Source organism: Mesoplodon densirostris, chromosome 7 (genome assembly GCF_025265405.1).
Source record: "Mesoplodon densirostris isolate mMesDen1 chromosome 7, mMesDen1 primary haplotype, whole genome shotgun sequence".
Classification (NCBI taxonomy): domain Eukaryota; kingdom Metazoa; phylum Chordata; class Mammalia; order Artiodactyla; family Ziphiidae; genus Mesoplodon; species Mesoplodon densirostris.
The window spans coordinates 48,836,923-48,855,040 of record NC_082667.1 but is presented as its reverse complement, the minus strand read 5'-3'; the positions used below and the strand labels follow the sequence as shown (position 1 = coordinate 48,855,040).

General features: G+C 37.9%; 1 protein-coding gene across 1 annotated transcript in view; it reads right to left on the bottom strand.

Moving 5' to 3' along the window:
* The window catches only part of DLG2 (discs large MAGUK scaffold protein 2), a 1,239,088-nt gene extending 1,221,664 nt beyond the window's left edge, over positions 1-17,424 (bottom strand). The window contains exon 1 of the mRNA XM_060105473.1: positions 17,366-17,424. Coding sequence (XP_059961456.1) covers positions 17,366-17,380 — 15 coding nt within the window. The 5' untranslated portion in view covers positions 17,381-17,424. The remainder of the gene's footprint in view (positions 1-17,365) is intronic.
* Positions 17,425-18,118: the final 694 nt, after the last annotated feature.

Here is an 18,118-nt window from a genome sequence, read left to right as displayed (position 1 = left end):
CTTTCACTTCCTTTCCCCATTTATCAGTCACTAAGCTTGATAATTCCCTCGAATATTTCCTTTTCCTCAACCTCACAGAAACCTCCACCTACCATCCATAGCCATTCTTCTTGACCTTCCTAATTCTAATTCATCCTTCCCAAATATTACTTCCTCAGGGGAACCTTCCATGACCTCTCAGTTTAAATCAGGCCTTGAATAATTTCCTATTTTATCTTTTTCTTCTTTTTAACTGTTAGTGTATACGTATTTGTTTAGTCATCTGATTATAAATTCCAGGAAGGAGAGACCATCTCTCTTTTCTTCATCATTGCCTTCTCAGAGCCTCACACAGCATCTGTCACAAGAAAAGATCTATACATGCTTGTTAAATAGGAAATAAATTAATAATTATTCATTGAGACAACTTTTCCCCAAAGAGCTTTCATGTCTGTTTTCATTTGGTCCTCATAGTATCATTGAAGCAGGGACGTTTATATTGTATTTCTAAAGAGTTTCATCAAAAAATGCTTTAGAATATGTTTTACACACTTAAAGGGGGCTTACTTTATTTGAGAAAAAAGTGCTTGAGTAGAATCTGTAATTTCCGTATTATGCTAGATGAATGAGATGTTCCCATGCTTAGATTAATTGAGTCATCTTTCTTTTAAAAATGAATGTGCCATCCTTACAAGAAAGACTGTAAGGGCCAGAGCTCACATGAATCACAGTTTCAATTGTGTCCCTGTAGTAGGACTTACTCAATTTCTCTGAAGAAAACCCTGAGACCCTGACTTGTTCTAAATCACTGACCTTTCTTTCTTCAGATTAGATCTGAATACAACCATAAGAAATTGAAGAACATGGGTTCTACCCAGACAGACTGGGTACTGAAACAAGTGGTTCATCAAATGAAAAAACAAATATCTACCATTCATATTTGCAAGGGTCAAGCAATTCTCTGCCACAAATGCTTCTCCTCTGAGATAAACAAATAAAGCTCAGTTCTATAAAATGCCCCACCCTAAATTACACTTTTGTCAAAACATTAACATATAATTGGATACTTGGATCTCAAGAGCTAGGGTTAGAGAAAAACTGGTTTAGGCATATAAATGATGTTAATTAACATAAGCAAATTGGCCAAGTCTTCAACTTTGAAGATATTTTCAGGTACAATGTTGAATAAGACAATGAAAATAGCTTTGGGACTAGGAAGATCTAGGAACCATATTTTTTAGTCCCTTATAAACGTAAAAAATAGATTAAAAAATAGTACTACAAGTATTCAGTTATGCAAGATTATTTATTTATTCATTCATTTAGGTGTAATCTATTCCTCAGAAAAACACATTATCACACTGTTTTCTCCTCTGTCTTAAGTAACAGTAATACTGTCAGTCAATATTTCTTAGTATAAACCATACTAAGTGCTTATATATATAATTTTATTTACAACTTCATTTAATTCTTACAATGTGTGTTTAAATAAGCCACTAGTATTTCCATTTTGCACTTGAAGGCTAGTCTTCAGAAATATTGAGCATCTCACCCATTTTCCTACTACTAATAAATGATAGAAGCTGAGTTTTCAATCCAGATCTTTTGAATTTGCGAATTTGTATCTCTACTTCTATGATACACTATCTTCACAAGTGCCAGTTCACAAGGCATGAAGTGTCTAGACTTAGGTCCTGTAAAGTATTTTAAAAAAGAAGCAACATTTCACTTCAGACTATAGTTTTCAGAGTTAGACCTGGGTTTGAAGCCTAGCTTAGCCTATTTCTCTCCATAAACCTGTGGAATGTTATTTATTTTCATCCAAGTCCTCATTGATAAAGTGGGACTATTATCTAGGCAGTCATTCCTTCATTTATAGAGAAAATATTAATAAGCACCTACTATGTGCCAGGTATCATGCTGGCCAGTAGGGGTGGAGTGATGCATGAGTAAAAGAGAGCCGTGGTCCTCGTGCAGTATACAAGCTAGATTTTCTACCTGCAGTCCAGAATTCATACCACTATAATGATTTTAAAATATGGAGCATTTTGATATTCAAATGGCTTAACCACTACTGAGCAGAGCTCCTCCTAATTAATTAATTCATTTTCCTTTTCTTGATTGGCTCTTTTACACAGAAGCCCGGCCTAACCTGAATCGATAGGTAATGACTCATTTATTCATTTACATATGCATCTGTTATTTAAGTAGGCACATGAACATGCACACATGTGCACAGACTCATATCTAGAAAGGATCTGAGGTAGCCTGTTAGTTAATTTAAGAACTTCTTAGCTGGTTGCTCTTAGCAACAGTCTTTAGCAGTTCTGCCTAGTTGGCCAGAACAATTTCTTAAAGGGAATGAAGCATTCAAAGTAATTCAGCTAATAAATGGAAAATAAACTACTTTTAACTGGACTTAATTCAGAAGGACTTACACAGGGATTGATAATTCTAGTTTAGTTGGGATGGAGAAAATGCTGGTGCTGAGAAGCATGCCACAGCAAGGGGACTTTTCCAATGATCTCCTTTCCCAGAGCACCAAGGCTGCCAGGTCCTGTGGCAGCACTGAAGCCAAGCCTCATCCTATAAATACATGACCAGCTCTTCTCAAAGGCCTTACTACAAATTATTCAATTCTATTAAAGACATCGAACAATACCTGGATTCTGAGGCTGTCAGAGAGATGAAAGCTGGTGTCAGTTTATAAGCAATAGAAGCAAAAACAAATCCCTTTCAGCTGTTAGGAAACTGTAAATTGTTTTAAGATGGATTTAAACTAACCCACAAAATAAAGTTACCGTGGGATGTTATGTTTATAGTCATTCATTTATCCATTCATTTCTTCACCAAGTACTTATCAACTAACTTCTCAGTGTCCATGTTGGGCACTGAGGGATTTATTTATTTGTTCATTCAACTTATATTCATTGAGTACCTCATTTTCTTCCCTCTGCTTTCATGATATGAAATGGAGTTCGGTAGAAATTATATGCAGCTAAGGATACCCTAAAAATAAAGTATGATGGGTGTCATTTTGGGAGAAGCTAGAAAAACATTAACAAAACTAGGACGCTTCCTTTCTCTTTGAAATTAATAGTAGGTCTCCCTTGACTAAATAATTCAACGTAAAAATTACATAAACCATTTATTCAATAAACATATATTGAGCATTAGGTATGTTGCAAGCACCATACTAGTAGCTAAGTGTTCAAGATGTTAAGTCCCAGACTCTGACACCTCATGGTATTTACAGCCTTGTGACAATTCAGCTCAGTATGGTAGAAAGAAGTTCACAACTCCATGGGATCAGACAGATGATGTGGTGGCCAGGAATATCTTTCTTGAGAGATGACACAAACAGATCCTGAAGGAGAAGGAGGGATTAGCTACACTATTAAAATTTCTTTGATCTCCTCCCTCCTGGGAAAGAACCCATACCATTCTAAGGCACTGGGTAAGTACAGAAGAGGATAAATACATAATTTATTTGCAAAATAAACTAACAATGTTCTTGCTGGGCAGGCAAGTAGAATGTTTATATGCAATCATTAAATAACAGTACAAGGTGCTAGATGATTCATAGCTATGAATGGCTATACAGAGAGTGTCTTGAGAGGTCTGAACAGCCAGCTTGTATGCAAGGCACAAACTTCAAACCGTTCAATACATCAGGATTATTCATTTGAAGGTAAGAAACTGTAGACACACCACATGAACCTCATTAATATTTTAAAATATTTAAAAATATGTTACTATTTTAATATTTAAAAATATTTTAAAATTTAAATATTTAAAATATTAATCTCATTAATATTTTCTGAATGGCATATTGGAACACCTTAATAAATTCACTACAACTTAATATAAAATTAGATTAAAGGGATGGAACTGAGTCTGTGATTGGCAATAAAGGATCCTCAAAACTATCATCTATGAGGCACAACATAAAGTTCTTAACATTAATACTCTGAGACTGACTAAACTAATTTTGTCAAATCTTCTTCTCTAGACAGGAAGTAATCTTGCTATGTACCTAGTTAAAAAAAAAAGTCAAACCTCTGTAGATCTATTTCAGTCCATTCATTACCTCCTCATTTGCTAAAATTCAGTTGCATTGAAATTGAAGTTACTGCACAGTTTTCCTAAACTGTTTCAAAGAGGAATGAAGTGAAATAAAACATCATCAATTAAATGTAAAGAGAACAAATTAACTGACACCTGCAAAAGAAGCCTAAGGTTTGCCAGACAGATCTCTTCTCTAAACATGTATATAAAGAAGACTAACATGCCAATGCCAAATTCTCACTTAAAATTCAGAACACCTAGCTGTGTTAGAGTAAAATAAAACATGTGGAGTTGCCCTTTTTTGGTCAGAAAATTTAGGAATTATCTTCCTGAATCCATATGAATGGAACAAAAAATATGCACGTGGGTCTGACAACATCTGAAAATTATCTAAGCCTACAAATACGATCATGCAAGCAAACACAGACTCTGCTTTTGTTCACAGAAAGCTGGTTCATCTGAAATCAATTTTATAAGCCATTTTTCTTTACTTCCTTAGAACTCAAAAAGGCTATCCCCTAGACCACCTTTACATAGAGATGAAGATTTTCTTCTTTCAAGGATATGATTGCATCCAGAAATCCCTGGACAGAAGTGGCAGGGCTTTGACACATGCAAATACTTGTTGAGTTTCTTGGCTTAACACTAAAAGTATAAATAACTGAAAATGAAACTATGGATGAAACTGATTTGACTGGAAGTAGGAAGGTAATATCCCAGCCCTGGACTTTTAAGAGTGGGAAATAAAAAAATGAAAGAGAAAACCAGCAATACCTTCATCTGGCCTAACTACATACCCTCACTTCTATCTATTCCAGGAGCACAAAAGACATTGTATTTCCAGGCTAGGGGCTAAGTACAAGAGGTGAAGAATCCAGGAAGTAAGGGATCAATATATAGAAGTCATTCAACTCTACTTCTGTCCTTACAATCTGAAAAGTTTCCCTGTCTTCATGGCACCGATGCAATTTTCTTCACTTGGTACACATCTGTTGAATCCATGTACCGTACACCCTCAGCCCTTCAAGATTCAATATAGGTAACACGTACGCATCTTGATCACATAAATGAGCGTTATGGACAAGTACCAGTTCTGCCCTCTGTTCTTGGCAGGATACTAGAAATTTCTTGGTTGAATGCTTTGGAAGCATGGTCAGTCCCTAGGAAATGCTCAGGGAGGGACAAACAAAGAAAAGAGAGTCTTTCCCTGGGCTTGTAATCAGAAACTTGAACTTAAACCCCAGTGCCACCACTACATACTTTGTGACTTTGGGCGAGACATAGTGTCATTCAGGAAGTATGAATATGAAAGAGATTAAAAGGATCTCCAGTCCAACAAGTTATTTTATCACCTGAATAATATCTTGGAAAAAAAAGTCTTCAGCCAGATACTTGAACATCCCTAGTGAAAAGATTTTAAACTCAATGTGCTTCAGTTTCCTCCTCGATAAATTATCTACTTCATAGAGCCGTTGTATTGAGGGATAAAAGATAACTCATTTCAGAATGCTATCCATATAATAGTGATGACCATTATTTAAAGTATGAATAAGATCAAGGTTAAAGTTTCTTTCTAAATAGTCAGATAAAACCATTACAAAGAGTAAGCCTGGCATGCAGCAAATACATAGTCTCCATTTCCAGCCTCTTAAACCCTCTGACCACCTTCCTCTGAGAACTTTATTGGAATTCAACTTACTACTTTACCGGAAGAGCAAGGAGCAGTTTGTAGAGCCCTGGTTTCCTATTTCTCTACAGTTATATATATTTTTTTTCACTGCAAACTTTTCAAGATAAAGACTCAAAACCCCAGAGCTCTGGAGGATGCCTGATCTCCCTTCAGCCAAAACAGGCATCCGGTTTCTACAATAAATGAGATCATAGCATCCCTACTCCTACTGCTGTAGATAAGAACGTGTCAGCATTTTCATTATAAAACCTTTTACTTCCCTCTGGCTTGAGAGACCAACCGTAGCAATTTGCTGGGGAAATAGCTCCAGCAAAGGGCAATGCACAAGGCTCAAGCACAGAGAGAAAATGTTTTCATCTTACAGAACTCAAGAAAGGTTTATTTGGAAATTAGGCAGGATGCAGAATCCCAAGGAGCAGTTCCTTCTGATGGTCATTTGGTCTTTTAAATAAAGAAAATAAGGTTTACTGATATGCAAAGCAAAATTTTCTTAGGCAGCAAATGTTAGGAACAGGGTTATCGACTTAGTGCCTTCAGGCACCAATACCTTGGGTAACAACAGCTGTGATAACATACAGATTACTGAATCTGTGCCCACGTAAAAGGTGTTTTGGGGGTTGGGAACAGTCTCTCACAGACTCTCTGAGGTAAAATCATTGGGGGAGGGGTACGCCAGAATTACTTCAAATAGGAGAAATGGGATATACATGTTAATAATACACTAGGGATGATAAATAAAATCTTCCTAACAAAAGGATGGCACACTGGACACTCAGTAAATGCGGGTTGAATAGAGCTAATATCTGTTCTGGTTCACAGAGTAAACTTTTTCTTTCTCACTCTTGATTCCTAGATGTGAAAGTGAAACAGCCTCTTTCTAGACTCTTTCATACTACATTAATACAAACGAAAGTGAAATGGGACGGGGCTGTATCTTCCTAGGGAAAGGAAGAAAACTAACATCTATCTAATGGCTATTATATCCCAAACATATTAATTGCTTTCTTATTTGGTTTGTATAACAAGCCCACTAAATATATCTTTTCTCCATTGCATAGATGAGGAAATGGAAGCTCAGAGAAATGAAAGAGCTTCCCCAATGTCACAAAGCTAAAGGTCCAATCACACAACACCTTCGGATACCAGTCTCTACCCTCAGGACATGCTTACTACTTCTGTTGGCCTCCTGGAGAGCACACTCAGGCTTAAGTCACCCACACTTAGCTTATCTCTCTGCTTATCATTCAGGCTTAGCATCTCTCTCTCCAGATGGCAGGACAGCGTCTAGCCTAACACTCTTCCCCTCTTCCTCCTCCTTTCTCCCTTCCCTTCTTCCACCCAAGGAAAAGGTACACCTTCAATGTCATGTCACCACCTTCTGATGTCATGTTCTTTCAACACTAGCAAAGAAGTGCTGGATCACAGATAGCAGTAGTAGACTTGAGTCCAAAGCCAAACTCTTTATTCTTTCTGACCTAGTCCAAGGCCTTGAAAAGTCCAGATTAATTCATTACCTCCAAAAAACCTTCTCTAACTATCCATAAGGCAATCATTCATTCTTGTATCTTCTCATTGTAGCAGGGCTTCCTAACCTACTGAGGTATAAGACTACTTTTAAAATATATATAAGTGTTAGCGTACAGTACTTGTTTTTCTCTTTCTGACTTACTTCACTCTGTCTATTTTGTGGATCCTCACTTGATATTAGTTGTACATATGAAGTGATGGTGTCACACAGGGATTGATGGCTCCTTTCGTGGAACTACCCTGAGTAGTATATGAGTTAATTTACATAGAGTCCTTAGAACAGAGCCTCGTGCATGAAGAATACCCAGTAAGAGTTAGCCCAGCCTACCATGTTGATTGTTTTCCATGTGTATTTCTTGCACTGGTTCACTAGCCAAACTGAAAGAGTCCCAAGGCAGGGACTGTATCTTATTGTGTTTGAGTAACCATGAGGTGCCCGCTATAATGCTAAATATAGAGAGGGGAGAGCTAGATATTGATTAATGGACAAATGTACTTGCCTTTCCTCAAAATGGAGAGTTTTGCAAAACACAGGGCGGGTAGTTGGAGACATGGTTCCAAGTGAAAAATCAAAGTTTTCTAATCTTAGATAGCAAGTCAACTGACATGCTAGTAGCTACCATATTATTTGAAATCTTATAAAAGTGATAACATTAATCATTATTTGATGCTATCATTATTTGAGATATAATGCAGTGATATTAATTCCTGATTGGTTTAATCTATACTGTGGAGATTGAGGCAGTCAGAATATATTAGAGCGGCATATTAGAGATTATGACTATTTTCAGCATGCTCACTCATCAAATAAAATGTTTTAACTCACCTTAGAAACTTGGACACAATTTTAATAAACATAATTCAATGGAACATCATCAAAAATAATATATTTTATGTTAGAAGTTACACACACATATACAAAAATGACGTTGAAAAATATTCTGTTATTTATGAGGTTTCTAGAAGCCATAATATAGGACAATGTTCTTATTCCATTTGACCCAATCATTTAAATTTTCAGAGAAAAAATTATTATTGAGTACTTAATCATCACTGCAATGTACGATGTATTCATAAGGCTAACAAGAACATTCATATATGTAAATGTAGATATAAATATAGATGAAAAAATCATTAAAGTAGCATTGAATGATTTCTACTGTACTACATCTGGAGTTATAATCTGTGATTTATAACGAAATAAATCCATGACCTTCTGAAAAAAAAAAGCTTAACTGCAACAACATCCTCATGGCATAGAGATTCAATTGTATTTATAATCTATTAGTTCCTCCATAACTTACTGAACAAGAATGACTTACTAGTGATGACATGTGTAGGCATCTCACCCTAGACACCAGGTATATTACTCAGAGTCCTCCAGAGACAGAAAGAGATTTATTATAAGGAATCAGATCATTTGATTATGGAGGCTGAGAAGTCCCAAGAAGCTGGAGACCTAGGAGAGCTGACATGTAGTTTTAGTCCAAGTCTGAAGCCCTGAGAAACAGGAGAGCCAATGGTGTAAGTTCTGGTCTGAAGGCCAGCAGGACCGACATCCAAGAAGATTTGAAATTTCATTTTAAGACCAAAGGTGAGGAAAGACTGATATCCCAGGTCAAAGCAGTCAGGCAAAAGGAGTTTCTTCTTGCTCAGCTTTTTTATTCTATTCAGATCTTCAACTGACTAGATGAGGCCCGCCTACCCACCCACTTTAAGAATACCAACCTGCTTCATTCAGTCTAAAGATTCAAATGTTAATCTCATCCAGAAACACCCTCACAGAAACACCCAGAATAACGTTTGGCCAAGTGCCTGGGCACCCCATGGCCCACTCAAGCTCATACATAAAATTAACCATCATACCAGGGTAATACATTGAGTAATGTGTAGTCTATGTTTCAGGGAACATAAGTTCTAGGAAGTTTGATAGCACAAGAGGTTCTCAGAGGCAAACTGCTAAAGAAAAATGACAAATAAAAAAAATACACACTACTTATTTTTTAACAAATTCATTCAGCTAATATTTACAAGCACCCATATAATTCACTCAATCATTCAACAAATATATATTGACTGCCTTGTATTGAATAGGCACAGGTCTATTTACTGGATCTCTTAGGTACCATACTGGATCTTTTAGGTACTATACTAAATGAATACTGTACTAAATGAATAGGATACGGCCCTTCCCCCAAGGAGCTCACAGTTTACACAGACAAATAGAATAGGTACACTAAATTTACAACTGAATACTAAAGTTAAGATTCAAGTATTGAGTACTGGATGCCATAGGAATCCAGTGGTAATTTAATTCAGAAGGGACTGGAGATGGTTTTACCACATGGACTTTGGAACTTTACCTGGATATCCATAAGCAAGCAGAAGGCAAAGGCTTCATAACAAATATGAAAAGTAAGTCTGAGGTTTTTCATGATCCTGAATTCTATGATTCCACATTCGTTTTTGTGAACATATTTTAGTGACTGCATAATATTTAACCCTCTTTGTCTTTGGATTTTTAGAGTTTCTTCCCCAAAGTGTCTACTATTAAAAATAAAATTTGAAAAGGACCTTGAACTGGCAAGTACACTTTGTCAAATAGGACACAAAGCCTATGCAACCTGCTTCTTTGGGACATTCAGGACCTGTTTCATTCATTAGCTCATTTTTCATTTTCTCTTTCTGGGTCAGATTTAATCTAGGTTTTTTGGGGTGTTTTTTGGTGTGAATAATGTAAACTTCTTGATTCTGCCTTTTGTGGCATTAAAACACTTTAACAATGTGTTAGTAGGTTAAAGTACTCCTCATTTGCTCTTGAGTGAATTTCAATGTACTTGACTGAAAAACACTGTTCAGCTGACTATCAACAGTCTCCAAGTTTTTCACCAGTTTGCAAAGTGGCCTTAATAAAATAGGAGACAAAAATATGTATTGAAATGTAAAAATAGACAGCTGGTGGGAAGCTGCCACATAGCACAGGGGGATCAGCTCGGTGCTTTGTGACCACCTAGAGGGGTGGGATAGGGAGGGTGGGAGGAAAAGGGAGGAGATATGAGGATATATGTATACGTATAGCTGATTCACTTTGTTATACAGCAGCAACTAACACAACAATGGGAAGCAATTATACTCCAATAAAGATGTTAAAAAATGTATGTATTGAATATTTACCACATTCCAGGCATTGTGCTAAATGTTTTCACGTGTGATATATCACTTAATCCTTAAAGCAATCCTGTTAGCAAGGTGTTATTTTTCCTGCTTTCTACAGATAAAACTTGTCAATTTCTCTTCTCTCACCTTCATTCTCAGAAATTCTAGTTCATAGTTAGAGGTCATGGCATAGAAACATAATACTGAGTTAGAAATTAGGAGACCCGGTTCTAGCTATGGCTCTGTGACACGCTGTGTGATCTTCAGAAAGTCACCTCCTGTCTAGGTGGTTTAGTAACCTTACATGAGAAATGAGAACATGAAAACTATAGGATATGGTGTATTAGATCAAACTCCTCTCTCAAAAAAAAAAAAAAGCAAAAAACATTTACAATAAGGCTGAATCTTCTGACAGATATGCCTTGCATTCAGACTCATAGTTATTCTCAGAAAAGTAGGTATAAATTATATTTTTGCAAATTGACTCCTAACTTATAGGTCCTTAGAGGAAGTTGCCATTTGAAAGAACCCTATAGTTAATTCTGGAAATGAGTGTATGCTCTAGACATAAACTGCTTGGGCTCAAATTTTGGCTCTGTCACTTAAAAGCTATGTGACTTTAGGTAACTTAATTAAACTCTGTATGCCTCAGTTTCCCCATCTCTAACATGGAGATAACAGTTATACCCATCTCTGAAGATTATAACAAGGATTAAGTGAGTTAACATTTGTAATGCATATAGAACAGTATCAGGACCATGGTAGCAGGTTAGTGTGTATGTGCTGGGATAGGGATGAATGCCTTGACAGTGTAAATAGCTGTTGACTTAATGTATCCATTTTGAACACTTGGATTTTTGGATATTGTATATTTTTAAACTGGAACACACCAATATAGTCATGGGAACCCCCCCCCCCAATTACCTCAAAGTCTATCGTGTTTGAAACTTATTCAGAGGAGAACAAACGAATTACCTCATATTTATAAATCCACAAGGTAGAGGAAAACTATTTAAAGCTGGGGAATGTTATAACATATAATGTAACTTGTGGCAGTGCAAATTCATACTACCATGTTTAAAATGAATGTAGCAATACCAATCACCAAGAGTCTTAAAATATTTAAAATATATCTCAGTAATTCTACTTATTCTAAACTATTCAAAGGAAATAATTCCAAATCCAAAAAACAGATTTATTCCCCAATATATGTTTTTTATTTTGTTTTAATAGTAGAAAATTGTGGGAGGCAATTTTATCTTTGGATTAAATATCCAAAGATAAGGATGGTCATCTGTTATATAGCCATTAACATATATATACAAATCCTAACATAAATTTAAAACTTTCAAAAGTAAACTCAATATGATTACAACTAAATTTTTTTGTTGTTGTTGTTTTGTTTTTTGCGGTATGAGGGCCTCTCACTGTTATGGCCTCTCCCGTTGCGGAGCACAGTCTCCGGACGCGCAGGCTCAGCAGCCATGGCTCACGGGCTAGCCTCTCTGCGTCATGTGGGATCTTCCCGGACCGGGGCACGAACCCGTGTCCTCTGCATTGGCAGGCTGACTCTCAACCACTGCGCCACCAGGGAAGCCCTCAACTAAATTTTTTTAATGAAGCTATATGTGGGCCACCAACAACAACATAGTACCAGGAAACTAGAAAAATATAGTAAACTACTAAAATATTAATAGCTTTTATCTCCAGTCCTCTGGGACAATAGTATTTTCTAAAATTTGTTTTCTTTATGATTTTATGTTTTTTTAAATGTATTTCAATGAACACGTATTAGTTTAAAATAAAAACAAAGAATATACCAAAATGGTCAGACACTGGCAATATTCATGTATAGAAAAACTGTTCTACCAATACAAAAATATACACAGTGAGATATTGATTAATGAATCCTCTGGGACCACCACTCTTTTATAACGAAGTTTGCTATGCTTAAATAAACAAATGAGCAAACAAAACCACTTTTCCACAACAGAGACTAGTTTCTAGACTGAAAAAGGAAGTCTGGAAGAGGTTGGAGAATGCCTGCAGGCTCCTGGGAACTGTCCACCGGAGAGGTGCTGACAGCAGGGAGATTGTAAAAGCACTCTCTGGAGGTTGGGAGCCCACAGCCCAATTCCCTTTCCTCTTTCTCCTCTTTCCTGATGTCTCTCCTTTCCCATCATCTTGTTGTACCTTTCTTCCTTCCTCTCTGCCTCTTCCTTTCTCTGTTTGTCTGATAACTATGGAGATTGGAAAAAATGACCCTGGAATGCATCTAGGATAGTGTCTAACCTTCATAGATGTTTAATCAAGCTGAATTCTTTTTCTCCTTCCTTTTATTTCTCTAGTAAGAATTTCTTTCTTCTTTTGATTTCCTCTTTTTTTCTATTTTCTTTCATTTAAATCTCTTCCTTATTCTCATTCTTCTTTCTTTGGGAAGAGTAACGATATAGAAAAGAAAAAGGTTGCTTTCTACCAGATGATTCTTTTCCTTTGAGGGGTGAAGCAGTTTTTGCAATGTCTATACATTCACTGGAAAAAACAGGTTCCAGGACTTTACAATTTTTCCAAGAGCTTTTCCCTATCCTTTAATAAAGGATAAAAGTACCTGGTGCACCTAGGGGCTTGATGATTTGATTCAGTTGAGTTGTTACATTAACAAATGACTATCTGGGGGGAAGAGAGAGGTTTTGTAAGGTATGAGCCATATTTCAATAGAATCTTATTTTGAGTTAAAAAAAAAGTAAAGGAATAATTGCAGAGAATATAAGACTTTACAAAGTACTTTTATTAAGGAATAAAAAATATCAGGGAAATATTAGGTATTATTAGGATATTAGGAAATATTAGGGAAAATAACATCCTATCTTTTTATATTTTGCCTTGGAAATGGTGATTAGAAAAGGGAAAAGGAAGGGAAGGGGACACACGGGGGTTGCTGGTCCTTGCAATGCAGCAATGAACAAGATAAAGAAAAGAGAAACAATATATAGGCTGCTGTGAAATTACATTCAGAACTTGGATCTTTGCAGGTGGAGAAAATAGAGTTACACAAAGGTAAAGCTAATGCCAATTTTCACATAATGACACAGAAATTATTATGAAAAGAAAAAGCCTTTCAGAAGGCCTCCTTTTCCATGGAAAGCCCATTCCCATAAGCAGCATTATCTGGTAATACCATATGGACTGGGGCAAAAAGAGAACTGAAACAACAGGAAAACTTTTTTGAACAATGGTGTTCTAATTTCTCTTATGAGACCTTAAGTTCAAGTGGGACTGTGGTTTTCTGTATTTTAGGGAACGAAGTGGAATTACCTCTCTCAATAGATTTGTAATCCCTGGAGAAAAGGAATGGTGTCATACTTATATTTGTATTTCTAATGCCTATCATGGTGCCTGGGATAGATCCTAGTACAGATAGACACTTCACATTTATAGTCATAAGTAATATAGTCAGTTAACTAAACTGAATGACAACCAGGGTGCAGCAAGGGGGGAGGGGCTGGAGATTGCTAAGTGACAAAATAAAATTATTTGGGGTTTCTGCCTTGAAAGCTCAAGTTACTCAGAACCCTTCAAGCCATTACTAGGTTTGGGGGTAATAAGAACAGTTTAAGTGTTTTTGAAATGGACAAAGTCTGGCTTACACACAAATAAGGTTTTTGACTTTGCCATACTAATTATTTTCCAGGAAAGAAAATAAATGCCCATCCTAATAAACTTATTTTCAAACCTACTAGATAATATTGGAATGAATGCACTTTTGGAGCCTCCATATTGACATAGCTCCATAAGTTTTTTTCCCACAATTATTTAAATTCTTTCATTGCTCAAAGATTCAGCTAAAATCCTTATGTTATACGTTTTCTTAAATCATTATCGTAATTAGTATAGTTTGACTTCGAGATCCTGGGGACAAAAGCTGTTTACTGCCACATCTCTAGTGTCTAGCATTTTATTGATTGCTCAATAAATATTTTTTGGTATCAGTTTTTCATTCATTTTTATAAACCCACTTTGTTTTATGAATATTTTATCAATATATAAATTGTTCCTACGTTTTATATAAACACTTAACATAGAGAAAATAACTTTAAGAGAAGTAATACTCAAGCTCATGGCAAAAATGAACAATTTATCGAAAGAACTACCCTAAGAGTAAAAGAGGTTCTTCCTATAAGTGATGAAACCCCCTCAGTGGAGCTATGAAAATAACCAAGGCCATATAAAAGTATCAGTCATGGGCTTCCCTGGTGGCGCAGTGGTTGAGAGTCCGCCTGCTGATGCAGGGGACACGGGTTCGTGCCCCGGTCCAGGAGGATCCCACATGCCGCGGAGTGGCTGGGCCTGTGAGCCATGGCTGCTGAGCCTGCGCATCCGGAGCCTGTGCTCCACAACGGGAGAGGCCACAACAGTGAGAGGCCTGCGTACCGCAAGCAAACAAACAAACAAAAAAAGTATCAGTCATTTAATGAATGCATACTTACTAAACACTGCATGTATCTCATTTAAATTGTACTCCTCTCAATGACATAGTAATATGTAAAGCAGTAGTTATTACTGTGGCCATTTCACCTGTGAAAAAACTGAGACTTAGAAAAATCATATATCTAGTAAGCAGGGTACATCCAGTTTTGAAACCCAGGCCTATACGATATGCAACTTTTCCACATTATGTTCTATTGTCATCCGTCAAATAGTGTTGAAGAACTTCACTAGAGAAAGGCTAGAATAGAAGGCTCCATTATTTCCATATCTAAGATTCCAAGGTGGGAGCCTTACATTAGCCAGTAAATAATTAACCAACTGTTAAGTAAGGTTATAATATAATTATCAAGCCCATTATACAAGGCTTTTAAGAATCATCTTATTCAAATATACTTGGCAAAATAAAATGGGATAGACTCTCTAAAAGTATTAATTTATTTTATAGAAATTTGATTTATTTTCCAAGGAACATTATCTACCAACACAGTCATTTAGGTATTTCACTCTATTGACATGGTTCTCTCACAAACTGACTTTTTAAAACTGAAACACCAAAAGAAAGAGAACTTAAAGGAAGTTAAACTAACATAATTCCCCAACTTTTTTTTTTTTTAAAAAAAGAGCATTTGTAAATATACCAATTCCCTGCAATATGATCTGAAAATCAGGGAAAATTTAACAGCATAAAAGAAACTTCTTTGGAATGTCCCAGGTTGAATGCATATTCAACAACATTCTCCACACCAATAGCTTATCTTATTTGATTATTAGCTGGTGTTAAATTTCCCCTGGCAAATAATTCACCTATGTAAATAATCATTTTGCACTGCAAAGCAATCCTCATATGTTTATTGGAATAGATTTTAAACAGTAGCCATCGCTAAGATGCTGCTGGAAATACAATTAGAAGAGTAAGCAGATAGACACATGGGGGAAGGGTGGCAGGTTGTGTGAGGAGCGGAGCTAACAAGTTAGTTATTGGTGCTGTTCAGTTACATACATCTTCCTGGCAATGATGAACACACAAACCTTCAACAACTCTCAGACCTTTTCAGAGGTTTCACAAGGAGCATCAGGCTACTGTTTAAGTATGATCAATACTTTTGTAACTGACTCTAAGGTGCAGCCTATCATATTGAGTAAAATACATAAATCTCTGGCAGTAACTTTACCATTAAATGATTTTATGAAAAACATCATTGAAGGATGTTAGAGCTGTGGAGGATTATCTCATCCATACCTTTCATTTTATAGAAGAAAACCTGGGCTCAGAGAAGAGAGATTCTCTAGGCATAGCCAGTATGAGACTCATGATTTTGACTCCCAATTTTTCCATTAAATCTACACCTCTTCTGAGCATTATCCATGAAGTTGAATGTATATGTTTCATTAACTCTACTGCCTAAGGTGCTTGCCAGTGTCCAATGCAGTCACTGGTGTTATCCTTCAGAACGACAGAGGTCATGTGATTTTTATTCACTTACAGAAGTGAATTGTCAGTTATTTTATATGATGTTCTCTCTCTCTGTCTCCTTAGAGAACCACCATAGCAGCCACAAAAGTGTTTTATACAAACAGGTGAGACAATCCCCCTCTCCCAGTTTTTCATAATGATAAGAAGTGAAGGTGTGTATCTAGGAGTAAGGGGACATGGACGCAGACCATTCACTGGCTAAGACTGCTCAAATGACGAGTTCTATGAATCTTTCTCAGGGGGTGCATCATCGCGTCCACGAAAAAAAGTTTCAGACACTGAGCAATGAATGCTAACCTGCTTCAAAAACCTCCAAACCTCATTTCCTTGGGAACACCAATCCCCTTTACAAAAATCTGGGGTGGGACAGTTATTCACTTGAAACTCACTGAGTAATCGCGCCACCTCTGGATAAAATTTCTGAGTGTGGATTTCAAGTGGATTGTATAAGCTCAGAGAAAAATACACAATTGGGGGCAACATGAGCCTGGCTCCAGATTTTCTGTGTAAAATAAAAATAGGCTCCTCAGCTTGAAAAGTGTCAAATTGCAAACTGATATGCTCAATTCCATCTCAAGTACATCTACCACTCCAGCTAACCCTGACTGTGGGGCTCCAGGCAGTGGCAACCTGTGACGAGTTCAGGAGCTCGCGGAGGAGCCTCCAGAAGCCCAGTCACTAGCTAAGTATATAAAGAGATCCCAAGCAGAGAGCCACCTAAGGCGCCCCCTTTCCGAGGTGGGCGTTATCTGCTCTTGGAGCCTCTGTACATTAGAGACCAGGGTCCCGTCACGACTGAGTTTTTAACCCAACATCTGTGAGCTCTCCCGGCCCCCAAACCCAGCCGGCTCCCAGAGAGAGCAGGGCAAGTCGTAGCTTCTGTCACTCTCCCAACAGGCAGACACATAAACAAACAACAAAAGGAATGATTTGCTCCCCCAAGGGAGGCAGCATGCATTAAAAAGACATGAACCTCGTCCTACCTTGCATCCAAACATCAACGACAAAGTGTTATTGGTGCAAGCAACTTTGCAGTGGCAAATCATTGGTGTGAAACAGTCAGGGTCCTTAACAACGGGGCACACTCCTTCCGGGCTGCGGCAGTGGCAGCGCGCTGGGGGACCCGAACACGGTGCTCACCCGGCACATGGAGCGACAGCCTAGACCCGGCGGCCACTTCGATCGCTGCCCCCTGCGCCCAGTGTGGCCATCCCAGCGCCGGGGTAGAAGCAACGCCGCGGGCAAGTACCAAGCGTCTCGGGGTCTCCCTTCCCCGGGGAACAAGGCGTGGGGGGGGAGGGACAGAACCAAGAAGGGTTTCCCTCCCCCCTATGGTGAATTTGGGGGAGGTAATTTTTTTAAAAAAAATTAAAATAATAAAAGGAAGCCAGGCTCTTAGAGGAGGGTTCAAAGGAGGTGGGGCAGTATGTAAAAGGATGTGCCCGCCTACTCGCCCCAGTCACACAAGATTGTCATGCGAGCTGAAGGGGGCTGAAATTATTCTCCCTGAAGGAAAAAAAAAATGCTGCAGCTCCCGGTTTGGTAAAAAGCCAATGGCTTGCTGCAATCCAGAGTCACCGTGGGGAGCGCCGGCCGGGCAAGTGGGGTGGGAGGGAGGGGCCGGGAGAGGGAGGGAGCGCGAGGCTCGCCAGCCTAGCCCAGCCCGCCTGTGAGCTCCTCGCCACTCGGGAGTCCCTGGGGTCCAAGCCGGAGCGCTCCCGGCGCTGACGTGACCC